The sequence below is a fragment of the Dendrobium catenatum genome, unplaced genomic scaffold, assembly GCF_001605985.2.
Source record: "Dendrobium catenatum unplaced genomic scaffold, ASM160598v2 fragScaff_scaffold_1574, whole genome shotgun sequence".
NCBI lineage: Eukaryota > Viridiplantae > Streptophyta > Magnoliopsida > Asparagales > Orchidaceae > Dendrobium > Dendrobium catenatum.
The window spans coordinates 358113-377723 of NW_021320036.1; the positions used below are offsets into that span (position 1 = coordinate 358113).

At 33.6% G+C, this 19611-nt stretch overlaps 1 protein-coding gene across 2 annotated transcripts; it reads left to right on the forward strand.

Annotated features, from left to right (window-relative positions):
* Positions 1–922: 922 nt before the first annotated feature.
* Positions 923–18710, forward strand: LOC110108217 (outer envelope pore protein 16-3, chloroplastic/mitochondrial). Of its 2 annotated transcripts, none has more exons than XM_020838763.2 (3): positions 923–1061; positions 6008–6374; positions 18081–18710. In XM_020838763.2, the coding sequence occupies exons 2-3, from the start codon at positions 6017–6019 to the stop codon at positions 18236–18238; spliced, it is 516 nt and encodes a 171-aa protein (XP_020694422.1). In that variant the 5' UTR covers positions 923–1061; positions 6008–6016; the 3' UTR covers positions 18239–18710. The 2 variants fall into 2 exon arrangements, with proteins under 2 accessions (XP_020694422.1, XP_020694421.1); XM_020838762.2 differs by lacking the exon at positions 923–1061 and adding an exon at positions 4009–4203.
* Positions 18711–19611: the final 901 nt, after the last annotated feature.

Here is a 19611-nt window from a genome sequence, read left to right on the forward strand (position 1 = left end):
GTCCTTATTGTCGCCAACATCAACGTATGCTATTACCCATAAGGCTAATGTACATTATTGACACATATATCAATTTCCATTGATTTCATCATCCATCGTTGTCAATAATATTGATGCAAGTCATCACTTATAAGGTCAATACACATTGACAAAAATGCAGACACTCATTTACTCTTTTACCCACTGTCATTACCAAATCAATGCATGCTATTGCTTATAAAGGCCGATGCATGCTATCAAAATAAAATGCTGGCTTTCGCCCCCTGCAATCCCTAACAAAATTAATGCACAACATCACTTATAAGAAAGATGCAACCCATTTGACACTAATGTTGATACCCACTGACTTTGTTATGCAGCATTGCCCATGACATCAATGCACACCATTGTTAATAGTATCGATGCATGACTTTTACTCTGTTAACTATATTATGTATATTGGATTTTTTTGTCTCTACTCCCTCTTAATAATGAAAATTGATTGAACATATCATAAATGACATATTGAAGATGTCTTTAATGTTTCAAAGCTCTTCTAATTTCCACAATGAATTCTATCATTCATAGTTCATATTTTTTATATTGTATCAACATTTTGCTTGATTACAGAAAATGTCATCATTTGTAAAATATAACATATACTAATAAAATTATTTCAAATGGGTTAAGCACCATAATTTTTTGTAAAATATAATTTGGATAGAGCAAAAAAATAAATTCCTTAAGTTCCTTCCTATTTTATTTATTTATAAAACTAACATCATTCAAATTTTTTTGAATTATTGAATTAATTTATTTTAGAGTGCCTCAATCAAATTGTTAAAAATTTGATAAAAACAAGAAACTAAAAAATATAATTTTATTATGATTTTTTATATTTGAGATTGATAACTTAAAAAAATAGATGTAAAATCTTAATTTATAAAAACAATTAATTTCGTTCCTCCCAATATAAAAAAAAAAGGTGTCGATGCATTCCCGTTTTACTGCTAACGAAGTCCCCCATATCTTTCTGTTTCTCGTCTCCGTATGTTCGCTTGATCCGCTCGCCACGGGAAGAGGTGAGTTTCTTAAGATCACTGTTTGCTTCTTGCTCCGATTTTTCATTTCGCCTTCTGATTGGCGAGCGGATAAATGGAATAGACCTGCTTGCGTGCTCCAGGGAATTGATACGAGTAAAGATACATTTCGACTTGCTCTTGAAACTTAAATTCCCGACTTATAAATCCGTACATACAATCTACCTCTTTTGATTTTTCCCCCTTTTACATGGAATTGGGCATTAGGGTTTCAGTTGCGCTGAGCTTCTTACCTGTTTAATTTCCCGACAGTACCCTACCTTTTCTCTATCGTGACAAAAAATGAGTAGTGTAAGCGTTCTTTGCCTAAAAATGCACCTTTCTGTTATAAATTGGATTTTAAGGAGTAAATAGCTCGATGGACAAAATAGTAACGGCCTAGTTTATGAACCAATACGAGATTCATTGTGAGATAATATCGTCGTGAGAATTTTTTTAGATGTGGATTTTAGTTTATTCAAGTGGTTAGTTTTCATGTATATAATTATAGAGCGTATTCATATTCTTTAATAAAAATATTAAGATACTTAGTTTTAGTTCAACATGTCGACTATTATTTAAATCCCAAGTTCTGAAGGCAATCACCATTTTTACTGAAAATACAGCTAAGGAAATAAATTATAAAGTAAAGCACGTGTAAATAAAATTATGTTTGACAATTATGTTATATGTTAAAGATAAGAAGGATAGAACTCGTGAATCATACCTTGTTTATACTTTATACAAATAGAAAAGATATTTTTTGTTTTTTGATATAATTGATGAAATGATTAAATGCCATTTAAGGGGCCATAAATAAGAAATCATAAGTACTTAATGTAAGACCTTTTTTGCGTTATTAGAAATAAGATATTTTATTGAAAAAAGTTAGATCCAAAAGTAAATTATTTTAGTTGCTAAAGTTTTTTAAATTAATTATATTGATTCATTTGCTTTAGAATTTGTGGTTGCTATACTGTGATACAATCATCAAGATACTCAACTGATGCAAGCCTTTATTCACTACATGGACCCTATTTACCCAACGCTTCCACAACCTCTTATTTTATTTCATTTCTCTTCCATATAACTCCCACACTTCTATCTCACGGGTTAGTTTATAACAATTATCATTGATTATTTTGATGTTATCCCCATTGCACTACTTCCTTTCCCCTATCATTTTCCTTGCACCACCTATCCTTCTAATCTCCTTTCAAGCTTCTCACTAATAGGAACAAATCGTCATTTATGTGCTTGACTCCCTCTTTCTTTCCATCTTATTTAAAATTACAAGAGTTCACTCTACCTCCCTCTTGCCTAAACTACTCATAAAGGTTTGTCACACAATTATGGATTCCTCTCCCATTCGTTTGCTATCTCTCCCCCCACCCCGTGTTAGTCTCTTAGAACTATCATTGCCATTTATGATTTTGGCTATTGCAGTCGTGTTAGTCTCTTCCTGCTGCTAACTCTCTCCTTGTTATGCAACGTTGTCATAATCATTTCCTGAACCATTACAATGTCCTTCTTTCTGCACGAACTGACTTCACAATGTCTAGCTTTGCTAATCGAACTCCTCTATGGCTATACTATTAATGTGGATTTGAGTTTAACCTCTTTATGATATGACAGCTTGTATGTGCTGAGTTGTGATATGAAAATGGATTGACAACATTCACATCTGCTTCGAATTTTGGTCAATTCCCATTCAATTATAGGTAGGTCTGCCCAAACTCACTTGTAGACATGCCTTTATGCCATTTTTTTTCCCTTGAATTGAAAGAAGCCAGATGAAAATGAAAGTAGAGAAATATGATTTAAAAAGCTTTATTTAGCCACATTGCATGGACATTGCACGAGGATTATAATAATGTTGGAAGAGGATGTGAAAATAATTATTATATAATCATAAATATTGCTGAATGTATGATAGTATTTATTCATGAAAGCAATGCATTGAAAGAAAACTTGGTTAGATTTTGTCTTATCTTCCACAGTTCGTCATCTAAGTTTTTAGATTGTTAATTGGAGGATAATTGTGTGATAAAAGGAGTTATCATACGCCCGCTATATAATTTCCCTCATGTGCATTGGATGAGAAAATATAGGTTCCATTCTCCTTTGGAGGAAATCATTTTTGCTTCCATTTTTTTTATGTATTAAGCCATCCTTGGTTCCCTTTTTACAGTGTTTCCCCTATGCAGCAATGCGTCACCAATTGGATTTGACCTAGGGAGATTTGTTATTTCTTGAGCCAATAAGATATTAACTACTAAATTGATTGTAGGTTATGCATTATAAATCTGAATTACAAATCTAACCTAGCTTGTCATTTAGTTTATAATGCGAACTAATCTTGCTGACAAAGCTTTTGCAAAACTTGTCATTCCTAAAATTAAGATATAGACATAGAGGCGCATTTAGTGGAGCTGTGCTGATGCTGTGCTTTTATTGTGCTGAATTAAATAAATTATTATACTCTTACCTAGAAACAAGTTACTGTACAAGTTAGCAAATATGCTCATGAAACATTGATGCAACCAAAATTTTGGAAAAAAAAACTAAGATTGTATACATTATCGTCTTCCTTTCAAAAATGACAAAATTTAACAACAAAGACAAACAAAAACCATAAAACTTATATTAATTTAGAGAAGAAGGATATAAATGGGGTGGACACTTGCAGAGAGAAGAAATAGATAAGAAGCCTGAGACGAAATCAAAGAGAGGAGAAGAAGAAGTGGATAAAGCTTGCAAGTTATCCAAGAAAAACCCTCAGGTTTTAGTTCCAAAAATTATCAATTATTTTCTTTTTAATACCTCAAAACAACATCTATTTATAGGAGAAGAGAGGGAGCTAAACAACCCATATAGCCGCCCAATCAAACCAATCAGAAAAGGGGAGGCAAAAGGCTAACAGGCAACCGACTGGAGCAGCACACGAAGGATCACGTGGGAGATAGCCAACGAACGGACAACGCTAGGGGGAAGGAACCGAAGCATCAAAACAGCCCCAAAAGTGGGGGAAAACCGAAGCATTAAATGGCTCATAAAGGGGAAACCAAAAATGCATCTTTTGGGAATTAAAATTGGCATGGGGAACACCAAAAGACCTCTTTTGCCTACATCAAACATAGAGAAGGTACATACATAAAATGCTTATTTTCTTAGCATATTTCTTATATTATAAAAAGTTACTTTTTGAAAAGTTAAGCAGGAGAAAAATGAATAACAACAAAAACAACACCAACATCAAGCCTTTATCTCACCAAGTGGGGTTGGCTACAGGAATTCTTTTTCTCTATTGTATCCTATTAAGTGTTAAATTCTCATTTCAATGTAAAAAAAAAAAAAAAGAATCCCAACAAAGTTTAAAACATGATAACCAATAGTAACATATTTTATTTTTAAGCTTCTCATGGATATAGAGTAGTTTCGACAATCATGAAAATTCAGATAGTAAATCTGTACTTTAGAAAGGTAAATGTAAAATTTCCTTTCAAATTGCTAGCTAAAATTTGATTCAATTACCATCCCAGAATAGTGTGACATGGCCATAAATTTACTAATATATCTATCAACACCATGTTGCTAACCCATTAGAAAGGTTGACAGATTGCCACATCTGCCTACAGTCAAATGGTTATTAGTACAAGCTTCATTTTTACACTTCTGGAGCTGGTGTGGAGTCATTTCAGGAGAGATGATCATGGTAGAAGCGCTGAGATGCCTGATTTGGGGATTTTTGGGCGGAATGAATTTAATGCTTCTCTGTGCCTTATTATTTAATTTGTTAGATCATGGATACCCAACTGAAGAAGGTAACTCATTTTGTGGGCCTAGAGTTTTTGGTTTAATTCCATATTAGTCTCAGACTCTGTGATCAGTTACAACCAGCATGCTCTGTGTGCGCTTTATCCCTCTTGTTCTTTAAATAAGTTATTGTTGCGAAAGATGTGTTAGGTTGATCCTATTCTGAAGCAGTGAAGAGAGCGAAGTTAGTTTGTTTACTTATTTGATGAATTGGGCTTAGCTTTTTGGTTTACTTTAGGTTTAGCTTTAAGACTTACAATTTGGTATATTTTATTTGCTTTCAATAAATTTTGATTTTCTAAGTTCATTGATCATCTTCAACTGAATTGTGCTATACTCTGATAATTTTATTATGTTGTTTTCTGCCACCATCGTGAACTGAGTTTATAAACTTTTTTTAAGATCCAAATGGCATATGACATGATCTATATTCTTACATCCAGAATTCCAATCTTGATCTCTCTAGAACTCAAGCACATTGTTTCCTATTACAATCTTTGGGGATTTATGGTTACGTGACTCTTTGAGAACTTTGCAAAACGTAAAATAACTTTAATTATCACGGGGACAAGATTTTACCTGGGGAATGTTCAAACAATTGTCAGATCAGCTTTCAGATTTGTTAATTTGTTTGACTTGCAAAATTGCTAAGTAGGTTTATCTGATTTCTTCGTGCCTTTTATTTGAAAGTTTATCCATTGAGCTAACCTTTTTGTTGGGATTGGTAAGCTGCCACTCTGAGTTTCTGAAGGTAGAGTTTCATGGTTTTTCTTAAAGCTTTATCAAGGAACATAGATTTTGTTCTAATATTGGGAAAAAAGTGAACTTTGGAGTCATAACCTCTTGCTAGTTCATAATATCATTCATTTCATACATTATGCTCGTCCATTTATGTTAGCTTTCTGCTTTGCTTTTTATATTCCTTACCGGGCATCTTCCTCATAAAGCTATTTCCTAAACTAGGGATTCCTCTGTTCATGTAATTTAATAGTTTTTTTATGATTAAGACGGTTAACTAATGCTCAATTATCATCCTGTGTTGATAAAGTTGATATGTGTGACTGTTTTTGAAAGAAGTGCTTCTTTATATGTAAGATGTCTAATTCTGTTGGTGTTATTGTATTATCTAATAGCTGTCTTCAATGGGATCGGCCGAGAATAAAAACATGTACTACTCATTGGACAAGGAACCCTTGGAGGATGAGGATTCCGCACTCATGAAAACCGTCAAAGCAGCTACCTCGGGTTTCGTTGCTGGGACCATATGGGGTACAGTTGTTGCCACATGGTATGATGTACCTCGTGTAGAACGACATGTGGCACTTCCAGGCCTGATTAGAACCTTGAAGATTTGTGGTAACTATGGTTTGACATTTGCTGCCGTTGGAGGCATTTACATTGGAGTTGAGCAGTTGGTTCTGAAGCAAAGAGTTAAGAGGGATTTCATAAATGGTGCGGTGGGTGCTTTTGTGGCTGGAGCATCTGTTTATGGTCTCAAAGGTAATCTTCTCCCACAGCGGGGTTTTCATCTCCTCACCAGATTTTAAATGCCAATTATTTTCATGTTTGTTTATTATCTTCTTATACTTTATGTTACTCCATAACCAACATGAAATAAATTTCCTCAGTCTGCTCTTATTTGTATTGACCGCTATGCCTTTATCTTTCCAACGTTTCTATTATGTACGAGTAAGTAAACTTGAATTTTACATATATTTGTCTAGCTTCTGTCTTAACTATCAAGGTACAGGCAAGCTTGAATTTTAAACACTCCTGATTTATTTAGTTTCATTATGAAGCTGTAGAAAAAAGTTTTTTTCCGCCTTCTGTTTAGAACAATCTGGCTACTTTTTTTTAATGAAGTCTAATCCAAAACCACCTATTTTTTTGTATATAGTCTAATCCAAAACCATTTTGGTTACGATATGCAATCAAAATCTTCCAAGTTAATTGGAAGAAGTCTTTGGGTGTTTAGCATGTAATTATGTCACCTAATTACAGTATATGGTTGAAGGGACGTACTCTTCCCAATCTAATAGTATTCATAACAATATATTAAGATCACAAGTCTTCCCATAAGTTTTAGGATATGCTGCCAAGTGGATCTATTAATGAAAGAAGGTCCAATATGAGTGATTAGGTTTCTAAACTAGATCTTAGAAAACGCAGAGAACAAATCTTAAATTTACTGGGCAATATGAAATGATTTTACTAATAAAACTTAAAGACGCTATTAGCCTCCTTGGAAAAGTTTTTCTTGTCCTTTGTCTTCTGACTAAGAGCTGCCATAACTTTTCCTTTGTGAAAAAGCTTGTTATTTTTAACTCCTCCCTTATTTCAGAACAACAGTGTGACATATCTTGCTGTTTGACAGAGACGACAGTATAGGGAAGTAGCAGACAGACTTGATTTCCTCTCTAGTTCATTTCCTGTCGGTTGTAGGTGGTCGAAGGCTGAGTTGCCTCAATTTCCTGAACTGGCTGATTGTAGCAGGAGAAATAGGGGGGAGAGAGAGAATGACATTGAAGCCTATGTTTCTTTTGTTATGGGGCTGACAGGTAGCGTGATATAGAGGGGTTTGAATAAAATAAAACGAGAATTTTATTCACTCCTTTCAGTTTTCACTGATTACAAGTTGATATCTTTATATACAGAGATTGAAAGAAAAATCTCAAAACATTCAATTTTCACTGAAATTTCGGAAATATGAACTAATTCCACACAAATAGCTAACTAAATAGTAGAAACTAAGAATGAATATAGAAATATGAATTTACACTAAAAACAAGCACGTCATTCAAAAATCTTCTTGAGTTTCTCCTCAATGTGATCGTTTCTTGCATGTGGATATATTGATTGCTATTTTGATACTGAACTGCAGAATGCATACCTTTTTTTGGAAATCCAAATTTGAATCCCTTTTAGAGTTCCTAACTTCTTCTGGAATGTCTTTGAAGGTTGTGCTTGATCAATCTCATCAAGGATATTTGCTTTAGCAATTAAGAACTCTTGGAAATCTTTGGAAAATCTGAGAATTATCCAGAAGTTTGTAAATTAATCTGGAATACTTCAGAAAATTCAAAAAATTTATGATGTTGGAATCCTCCTGGATCAAGGCTCTCCCTTTTAAGTTCCTTTTGCTTCTGCAAACGATCACAATCATATATTCCTTTTGGATCAAGGCTTGTCTTTTGAGTTGTTTTTTTACTCCTGCAAAGGATCATATTCATATCTTCCTCTATAATAAGCTCATTTTTGGCCTTCTTTCTCTTTGTCTTGCTTACATTGGCAACAGAATAATTAAAACAACTTCGTTTGAAGCTGAGCATGCCTAGGCCTCTCTCGCTTCCTTTTCTTCCTCTTGGAGTTACTTGCTTGTGCTTCTAGAGCTGCTAGTGGTGCTTTTGGTGTTACTTTTTGTTATTTTGTCCTAGATTGAACTTGCATAGTTCCTTGATTCTTATGTATTAATATGCATTTCCTACGAATTTAATCTTAGTTCCATTTAAATATAAAAATATGCCTATGTTGCCAGCTCCCATATGGACTTTTGATGTGTTCTCCAGTATTTTGAAAAACGTGTTATGTTTTGATTGCATGATTTCAAATCAGCCCTTGGAATTTCAAATAGCACAGATGGAGTTCTAAATATGGCTGCTTTTATTCATCATTTCTGTAGTGCCATTATGTTGTTGTTGCTTTGAGTTTACTGAGTATTTTTCTCAGTTTTCGTACTATTATCTTCTATTTCCGTTTATTGCATTAGCGCCTTGAAGGATTTCCGCTATATGCCTGGTTGCCTTTGCTCGTCTTTTCTGTTGGTTGTGTGTTACTGCCTGCAGACTTCCTGCTATTGCTTTCCTCGCACATTAAGTCACCGTTCTGCCTTCTCTAATTGCTGTTAATTACTCATTTACTCTTAACTGCGGTTACATGCCCTCTCTTATGCCGCCTCTCTGCTCATGGTAAATTGTTTTCTATTTTGCTAGTGAACTTACGGAAAGGTTTGGTATATTTTTGGATGTGTTGAAAACTAATGTTGTGAGTTTTTAATACATTTTGTTTAGTTTTTTAATTTAAGTTTGTTGAAGGTTATAAATATGATCTTTGAGGCATGCAAAATGGAGTTAACAATGAGTTTTGAATTACAATTTCAGTTTTACTCTTTCTTATTCGGGTGATTATTGGATGTGAGATATATGAGTGTTTTCTAATTGCAGATGATTACTTTTACAGCCAAACTCCTTAGAACAATGTGCTGTTTGGTTCTTTCGTTTGGGGTGATTTTCTATAATTATTCATGTATTTTAAATTATTTAGTCAATGATTTTTTGCGTGGTTGAAATCTTGTCAAGTGGGATACCTTTTGTTTTTTTTAGAGCATGATCTTGATCAGTTGATTTTTTTATTTATTTTATATTTAACGTACTTTTCTTATGAAAATTCAGATTTTAGGTGATTGTTATAGATAAATTTTACTTTATGTGATATGGCCTATTTAGAGTCTAAAGGTTTTCGCTTGAGTAGATCTAAAACGGAATATATGGAGTGTAATTTTAGTAGTAATAGACCTAGTGAGGGGATTGTGACTTTGGGCGATCAAGTCATTAATAAGAGTACACGTTTTAGATATCTTGGATCTATTGTTCAGAGTGATGGTGAAATAGATGGGGATATTATCAGCAGAATTCAAGTTGGATGGTTGAAGTGGAGGAATGCATCGGGCTTGTTATGTGATAGAAATGTACCCCTCAAACTTAAGGGAAAATTCTATAAGATGGTAGTGAGGCCTGCAATGCTTTATGGTGCCGAATGTTGGCCTTTAAAAGAGAAGCATAATACTAAGTTAAGTGTGGCAGAGATGAGGATGCTCAGGTGGATGAGTGGCTTTACCCTTAGAGATGGGATACGAAATGAGCATATACGTGAAAAGGTTGGAGTAGCTCTAGTAGAAGATAAGATTAGAGAAAGTCGCCTTAGATGGTTTGGTCACATAAAACGGCGGCCTTGTGATGACCCGGTTAGGAGAGTAGAGGTATTAGATTTGACTTATGTTAAGAAAGGTAGGGGTAGACCTAAAAAGACTTGGTTAGAAAATATTAGGAATGACCTTTCTTTATTAGATTTAAACGAGAATTTGACTTTTAATAGGACACAATGGAGAAAAAAGATTCATGTAGCCGACCCCACGTAGTGGGATAAAGGCTTGATGTTGTTGTTGTTGATATGGTCTATAATGTCCGAAATTAGAGAAATATAAATATACTTATTATTTTATTTATTGGGGAAATGTGTCCAAACGTTTTGTTCTGATAAAAAAAACTCCAGAATTCGAAGGGATGCTTGAGCATTATATAAGTGAATTTTCGAGCTAGAAGTTGCTCGATATTTCATATTCTTAGCACCTGTTTGTCTCTAGCTATTGTCATTTTCGAGTTGGGATTTTGCGCAAAGTTCCAATGTAAAGTTCACACTCTATCTCTGGCTCGCTATTCAATCTTAGTGACGCTAAGCTTAAGTATCTAATTTTGACAACATCATTCTCTTTAAATATAAACCTTCAACTCATAAGGACATTAGACATTATATTAAAAGTTTCAAATATTGATCTAAACTTATTTTGTCCTTTATCAAAATATGTTTGGTCTTGATCAACTGTTGTTCAAAATTTTTTTGAATTTTGTTCGTATTTTCAAACAAGGTTTGAATAATTATCGAAGAATGTTCAATCATAATTCAAAATATTTCGAACAAGATTCTATCAATACAGGAAATTGTTCAAATAATTAAAATAAATTTTAGCAAGGTTGGTCCATATTTAATCAAGGTTTGAGCAAAATTAGAGCAATACTAAATCAAGTTTTGAATATTATTTGATTATAGCATAAACATAATTCAAATTTATTATATTATACACACAATCTCTTTTGGAATTGACTCATTTGAGTTCTCCAACTATGTTTGCAGATCCCTGCTCTAATTATATATGGAGAGCAACTTATACTGCTGGGTTCACATGTAGAGTTGGGGGTGTGATTTGACAATTTGAGGCTAATAATATCATTATTTTGAATGTGAGAGGCAAAGAGATAATATTTGTCTTTGCTGAATTTGTATTGATGAATAATTTAATGTGTTGGTGAAGATTAATGTAAATGCGGGCCTTTTAATTAAGTGTTGTTGTTAGGTAAAAGTTTTTTCTTTTTCTAAAATAATGTGTTAGATTGGGTCCCTTTTGGCCTTGTGCTGCCGGTCCTTTCCTGGACCGGCTCTTGGGGTCTGATTTGGAGGAGATTAATTAAGAAATATTTTCTAATTGAAGAAGGTAGATTTGGGGGCTAATTTGGAGGAGATTAATTTGGAAATATTTCCTAATTGAATAGTGTAGATTTGGGGACTGATTTATAGGGGATTAATCATGAAATGTTTTCTAATTGAAGAGGGCATATTTGTGGGGTTGATTTGGGGGCTGATTTGAGAGGGAACTAATTAAGGAAATATTACATATTTGGGAGGGAATTAGGGGAGGGTTGTTTGGGTATTTTTGTTTATTGTATGATTTTTTTTTGTAGGGTTAGGGTTATAACTTGTTTGCTGAATTTAGTTTATTCTTAAATTATTTGGGCTCTAGTCGGAGGCTAGGGATTTGGGAGAGCCGTATCTTCCTCTCCAATTGAAGATTCAATTATATCTTACATTTCTATTTATAGTTCTTTCAAAAAAAAATTATTTTTGGGCGCTTTTCTTGTCAATATTTTGTGTTTCATCCGTTGATTTAGTGAAAAGAGCATCCACTTCCTATCAAATTGGCGTTAGATCACTTTTTTGGGACCTATGGTAATAAGGAAAGTTGATGCCTTGGAATAGCATCTTAAAGGAAATGTTGGCCAATTTAGATCATCATTTGAGGACATAATGTAATCATTGGAGGAAAAGATTTCCAACTTAGAAGGAATGATAAAGAAGCTATTCGTTCTTCACGTCAAAGGATATTATCAACATCAACGACATTCAATTCCTATCATGCAAAACTGCCAACAAAGCATGAACAAATTTGCTAGAGTTGCTGAATTTGATGCAAATTTTTGTTTAATAAATCCTGCTTATATCGAGCAAGATTCCAAAGCCAGTTTCTCAATCTCAAGTGAACAAGAATTTAATGACCTCACCTATGAAGGATCTGGTTCCTGCAGCTCAACATTACTGGTTACATTGATAGATGACAAGGAGATGATTTTGGAGCCACTTCCAAAGAGGGAAAATAGTGAAGGAACGTGAAGCATCATACATGGTTCAACCACCCCTACAATAGTATTGAATGGTGTTCCAGCCAGTTTAGGGGTTGCCTCATTCATGGAAACACGAGTATGCTATCATCTTGACGGAAGTAGTTTCACCTATCAGTGTTTGTCCGTACTGTTATACCCAAATCTATAAGGATGATGTTGAGAGATTGATCAGGGAGATGCTAGAGGTAGGGATCATTCGACCCAGTGTCAGTCTATTATTCAGTCTAATGCTATTATTCAAGTGCTTCAGTAACAATTTCCTTCTTTTCACCTCGTGGACAAGGTGCCACTTTGGGAGAAGAGTATTGATGGACCGACCGATTTGATTAGGAGGGAATTAGGAAGTTTTCTAATTAAGAGGGAATCATTTATGAATTTTCTTAATCAAAGGGTAATTATTTAGGAATGATTAAATTATAATTGGGAGGGAGTTATTTAGGGCAAGAGATCTAATTTGAATTCTAATATGAGAGGGAATTATTTAGGGAAAGGGGGCTGATTTGAGAAGGAATTATGGGAGCCTATTTAAGGCTAACAATAGGGTGATTTCAGGATTATATTTTGGATTTTGCTGAATTCAATTTATTTTTAGGTTATTTGAGGTCTAGCCGGTGGATTTCGGAGAGCTGGATTTTCTTCTCCAATTGAAGATCCAATTGTATCTTGTATTAGAAATTATTTTGGGGCATTCTTATTTTCAATTTTTCATGTTTCATCATCTGTTTTTTGTGAAAAGTGCATCCACTTCCTATTATAATGCTGAACACTTTTTCAATTTTTCAGCTTGGTGCTTCGAACTTACAATTTTAAATTAAAAATGCATCAGTTATTGCTTGATGAGAGCGGTTTTAATGCATATGATATTCAATAACACATTTAATGGAGTCGAGACCTTTAAAGAGTAGATTTGGACAATTTATAGTGATATAGATTTGGTCATATTATCGATGAATATTAAGTACTGAAACATACACTTAATACACAAGAGTTATATCTACAAGTCAAAATGATTATCTTGGGTGTTTGATTTCTTATTCTTTAATTTAAAACTTATTCAGAGCAATTTATGTAGAAATGAAACGTTTTAGTGAATTTGTTAACAAGAAGTGTTTCAAGATATGGTTGAGCTTTTAGATCCTATATATTGGGACAGTTTTGAAAGTTTGTAAATCTTCTCCACTTAATTAATTCTTTTTTGAGATGATGAGCGATAAATCACTAATAATTAAAGCATTTGAACTAGCTTTCTTTAAAGAGGTGATTCATCCATATAGTTATTTCATATCTACGGATTGCGTATATTCTAATTTTTTTATTCGATTTAAATCATTATTAGTGATACATTGTCAAAAATCAACTTGATTGAGCACAATTCTAGATGTACATATGAATTGGAAGCTTCTAGAATTAAATCCATGACCATCTAAACTTTGATTTCAACAAAATTATAGTCAGATTGATTTTCTCGATGAGGCGAACTTAACAAAATCAAAAGTGATCCGAATTCAAATAAGCTTAGATCAAGAGTTTGAAGCATAGTTGAAAATTTTGGAATATTAATTGGAGGACTAAATGAATTCCAACTTTGACATACTTATAGTCAAATTGTGCGTCTTGATGAGACGAATCCAATGAATTCACAGTCGCTCAATTTTGACAAAGTTAAGACACTTAGATGCTGAACGAATTATTTATGATTAAGAGAATTAATGTGAGTTGTTAAATAGAGTATTTCGAATTTTCTCCATATTTACAGGGCATTCCATTCTAAAATGTCTATAAATAGGCCCATTTGCTAGAGATTCAAGAGAGCTCAAGGCTTGAAGAATTTCGGAGGTCCACCTGAGCACCATCGCCGTCAAACTCTTGTTGGCCTATGCCGTCGTTGGACCTTTGCCAGTTGACCACTATTGTCAAATCTTTTGCTATACGACGCCACTGTTGGACTTTTATTGTCTGATCACCGTCGTTAGACCTTGGCCATCTGACTGTCGCCATCGGACATTGGCTGCCCGATTGCCGCCGTTAGACCGATCTTCTTCGCCCGGTCGCCATCATAGAATTGCCGACAATCAACTAACACTGCATACCAGTATCACTTAGCCACAATTTTCTGAATGCCTTTTAGCGCGTATTGAATATGTCATATTCTCCAAACTCTTATAAACTTGCCGTCTTGAAGCTAAGGGACAATCAAACCATTATAATCAACACTCATATGGTGGGATCATTTCAGTTGGGCAGGTTTTTCTTAGAGTTTTTAAGTTCAAAGGTTTTTTTTCCTTTTCTAAGTTTTTCAACTTAAAAACTCTAATGTTATCCATGCTTTTTCATTTGTATATTTGTGTTTTGGATCTTCGTGCAAAGTTATGATGTAAAACTCTTTCACTCTATTGCCACGAATTTTCTAGCCCGCAACAATTAGTATCCTCAGGATACTTATTGGCATATGATGATGATGATGATGATGATAACTTGCTTCTCATTATTTATATTTACATAAATTATCCGTTTTGAATGAAGCGATTTTCAAGACACTAAAAATTAATCTCGACAATAATAATTCTGCTAATGTAAATAAGACATGTGAAATTCAAATAAGGAATCAAGATGATAGCGTAAGTTCATGAAGGTTTTTAATATGAGCCTTCAAAAAATAATTGCATGTCATATAGAATTTTGCGACATATTGGGGCTAACATTTATGAATTGTAAGTTATGACTAGTTTTTGTTGTATTCCAAACTTCAATGTATATGGTTTGACTTTATTTTATGAACATGCTAGCCACTACCTTAGATTCTTCTCTTTCCACCACCTTACTGAGAAATCACTTCCAATACCTTAATGAATGAATGTACTTATCTTGTTCCAGAAGCTAACTTATATGTAAGAACTAAGAATTATGTCTAACGTTGAGATGGGAATCATTGGTTTCTTGTGCCATTGGGTGAAATGCTTCTTCATGAATTAATTTACAGGTGCACAACAATTGGCCATATGTACATGACAGATATCAAATAATTAATTTGGTTGGAGCTAAAAATTTCCAAATCGAACATAATGATGCAAATTTGGAACTGTGTTCAGTGAAAATGCGTATTTACTTCTAGTTTTTTTTTTCCTATTTCATTTAAAGGGTTAAAACCTGTCTATGATGTTAGCTTCTATACAAATAAGACGTGTTCTTTAGTATTTTGAACAGTCTATTAGGTTCCAAGTGCATAGTTTGAATTTAACCAATGAAATTATAGGCAACACTGATGGAATTTTGAATATTCCTTTTTCCTCTCATTTGCGCTATAGCTGCACTATGCCACTACTGTCTCAGCATTTAAAAGTGCTATATTCTCTAGTTTTCTAAGTGTTTTACTTGTTACTTTGTGCTATTGTTGTTAAGAGATGTTTCCGTTAAACTCACTATCTTTAATGCCTATCAAAGCATGAAGCTTAACGTAGGAAAAATATAGGTTACAATTTCGGATTCAAAAGAAATTTATTAAGTATGGACACATAAAACATCGGCCTTCCGATGATCCGGTTAGGAGAGTAGATGTATTAGCTTTGGCCTATGTGAAGAAAGGTAGATGTATACTTAAAAAGACTTTGTTTAGAAAAAGAGAAATTAGTTTACACTTTGAAAGTCTTTTCTTATTAGATTTAATTGAGAATTTGACTCTTAATAGGACACAACGGAGAAAAAAGATTCATTTAGCCGACTCACATAGTGGGATAAAGACTTGATGTTGTTGTTGTTGTTGTTGGAATCTCATCATCTGTTTTGCTATGGTATCTTGGGATCTCATCATCCTTTTTACTGCATCAGCACTTACATCATTGATATTTGTATGTCACAACACATGAAGTATTATAGTGTTCAAGTTGTCTTTATAATGAATGCTTATCCGTTATGATAAGATTTAGGATTAGCTTTCGGCCCGTGCATACAGATATTAATATAAGCTACAAATAGCTTGTCCATGAACAATCTTAGGCCTCATTTGGCAAAGTTGAGTTGTTTTGTTATATCTGGTATGAAAAAGTCATTACTATTCTGATAGAGATAAACATGCTGTTCTACAAAGGTGCTGCTCGTGATTGTAAATCCATGGAGGAGGTGCACATATAGTATCATGCTTTCAATCTCACGTTTATGCATAAATAAAAATTGTAATTTGTCGTGTTTTTATAAAGGCAAAGCTCCCGACAAGCATTGCAAGACAAGACCTTGGATATTGATTATCACGCAAATCTAGTAAAAGTGATGAGTTATAATACCTGGATATAATTATTGGCTATATTTAGTATCAACCTCTTAATTCTATTTTAGTAGTTTTACATTAAAACTAATTTCTCTTTTTCTATATTTATTTTTGAGTCAAGAAGCCTCTACCACCTCCACACATATATATCATGTGCGTCTACGGATTTTTTTAAGGGGATCATCATTCTCTTGTAATAATGATGTGCTCTATTTGCATATTTCTTGAAGTTTATTATATATTTTTTGAAACATTTATAGAGTTCCCTAACCTTATGGCCATTTTATTTTATATTAAAAATTATTAACTTTTAGTAAACACCTATTTTATTTGACATTACAATCTAAAATTTTCATAAGGACCCATCCACTAACTAGAATAGAGAAAAAAGAATTGGATATACCATAAAATTTAGTCGCATGTAGGCATAACTAATGAAGAAAGTAAAAAAATATAAAACACGAAGTAAATAATATTATGGCTCATATGCATCTAAACCTATCTAAAATAATAATCAAATGTTGAATATTAACCGATGTTAGAAAATTTTGAAATTAGGTGTTATATATTGTTAAAGTATTTTATTATGTGTTTTTATAGAATAGTTGGACAAAAAAAAATGATAGCGGATAAAAAATAAATCCATTTAGCTACTAATAATTAAATGAATCAGAAAGTTTCTTTCTATAGAAGTCCACCAGTAAAATGAGTAAAAAGCTGTGTAAGATTATTTATTTCCTTTAAATTTTATTTATTTAATAATAAAGGTTTCAGAATTAATGGGTTAAACCTTTGCATGTCAAAGTTTTAAATCTGTTTCTAGTAGCAGTATAGATTTCAACAACTATTATTTTCAAATGTCTCATTAAGTCCATTTATCGTCTTCATAATAAGTTTTGCAACAATTATGTACTTGATATCATGATTCTTCTTTCAGATATTGTAGCCATGCATTAGATATATCAGCAGGTTTCTTGATATGCAATGGATTGCATGAAAAGTTCGAATATTAATGTTTGCATATTATACTTCAAAAGCAAGTTTATTTTCGTTGTTTAGACTCATTCAAATCAAGATAAATTTAGGATGTGGTGTGTAATGTGCGTACATCATGGTTGATTGTTTATCAAATTTATGGGAAAAAAAATGAAGATTTATGTGGGCTTTGACAAACTGTAAAATTCTGTATTTTTTTAGACACATGACTTCTTCATGCTCAGATCATAAAAAAATGCATGAGATGAAAATGACTAGTGTAATCCCGTTTTTCGGAGAAATTATTCTGTGCGGTCATCGGACCGTCTAGAGGCAAATCAGGATGCGCCACGTCATCCGATGCACATCAGTACTCAGCACCGATACACAACAAAAAAGTGACGTGACACGTCCTTATTCGCTTTCAGACGCCATCCAGTGATCGCACATAATAATTTCTCCATTTTTTTGAGGCTGTAAACAAGTATTGGACAAGGTAGCTGAGTCTTTTGTTCATTTCATGCAGCACAGAAATTTTGAACTTGCATATTTTTAGTGGCTCATTAATGTATATGCGGGAGTAACCTGCATATTTTTAGTCATGTAAAATATAACCTGCATTTGAAATAAACCATTTATAGGTTATCTTTAACTGTAACTTGGTTGCTATATACACTGCAGGGAAAACCATTCCATCTGCGCTCACTGCAGGTTCTGCTCTGGCTGTGACTTCTGCCATCCTCGACATAGGTGGTCGAACTACAAGAGTTGATGTAGGCAAAGAATACTATCCTTACACAACCGAGAAGAGGCCATCGCCATCGCCCACTGTTAGTTGATCACTTTAAAAAGCGTGCATAACTCATAGCCACCATCACAAAATTTATCAGAACATTTCTTATTTGTGAATGATTTAGAACAACCTAACAGGCTGAAATCCTGATATAAATCTTGACTGTGTTGCTATGCAACGGCTTCCAAAGAGCACCTTCACATCTATTTGTTTCCTAATGGTTGTGAGGGAATAAATTTATTGTTTCTTTATCTTTACTGTTTTTCTGGCCTGAGAGTTGCAGTAATTTATCAATAATCTGCATCTGTTTGTTATTTACACTGGTAATGTGCAAGGATTACTTGGTCGAAAATTCATATTTTTGACTGTTTAAAATGATCTGGAACTGATATGGATGGGGTCTCAAATTATATTGATACCTTTTGAAAATGAGATTCCTGTTTGTTGTAAAAATCTATAACAGAAGAATGAAAAATTGTTAGCAGAACTTTTCTTGTAATAAAGGGCGGGCTTCAGAAGTTTTAGTTGGTTTTTTGGTGATACAGATTTGTTTGTTAAATGTTTAAGGACTTTAATCGCCATGAAGTGGATTTTACATGTTTTTGGAGTTCTCAATCTTGTTCCGCTTTGAGTTAGAATGTTGATAAAAACAGAAAATAGGTTGGTTCTAATTTTTTTAAAGAGTAGCGTTTGAAGTATGTTTGTTTGTTTGTTTTTTTTTTGTTTTTTTTTTTTTTTCATATTTTAAAGTATTTATTAATTTATTACAAATTAAATACAATAAGATTGATGGAACTCATTTTGCATTGCAAATTATTTTGTATTGAATTAAATTGCCCTTAAAAAAGAGATTATAAAGTACGGAGTTTAGACGTCAGGACTTCAATCAAAATTGATCATGTAATTTGTGCGAACAATTATTAGGTCAGGTGACCTGACGTAGCTCTATGTTCTGATGCCAATAATATGTCGCCACGTGCTCTTACTATTTACCGCGCGGCCCGATGACCCGACTCGGATTGGAGCCCGGGATTACTATGTTTGCATATTACTCGGTATTGCTAGGTATTGCTTGGCAATACCGAGAAATATCGCTCTGTCAAGGCCAATGCCTAGCAATACCGAGCTCGGTATTGCTAGGTATTGGTCTTCACAGAATGATATTTCTCGTTATTGCCAAGCAAAATCGACCAATACCTAGCAATATCGAGCAATACGCGAACATAGCAATCCCGAAGCCGTTTCGGGTCGGTTTGTCGGGCCACGTGGTAAAAAGTAAGAATACGTGGTATTATTTTACTGGCGTCCAAACATAAAGCTACGTCAGGTCACCTGACCAAATAAAAGTTCCATTTGCACACAGTATGTGTACAGATTGATATAGCTTGTTTTGATTGAAATTTGGACGCATCCGGCAGT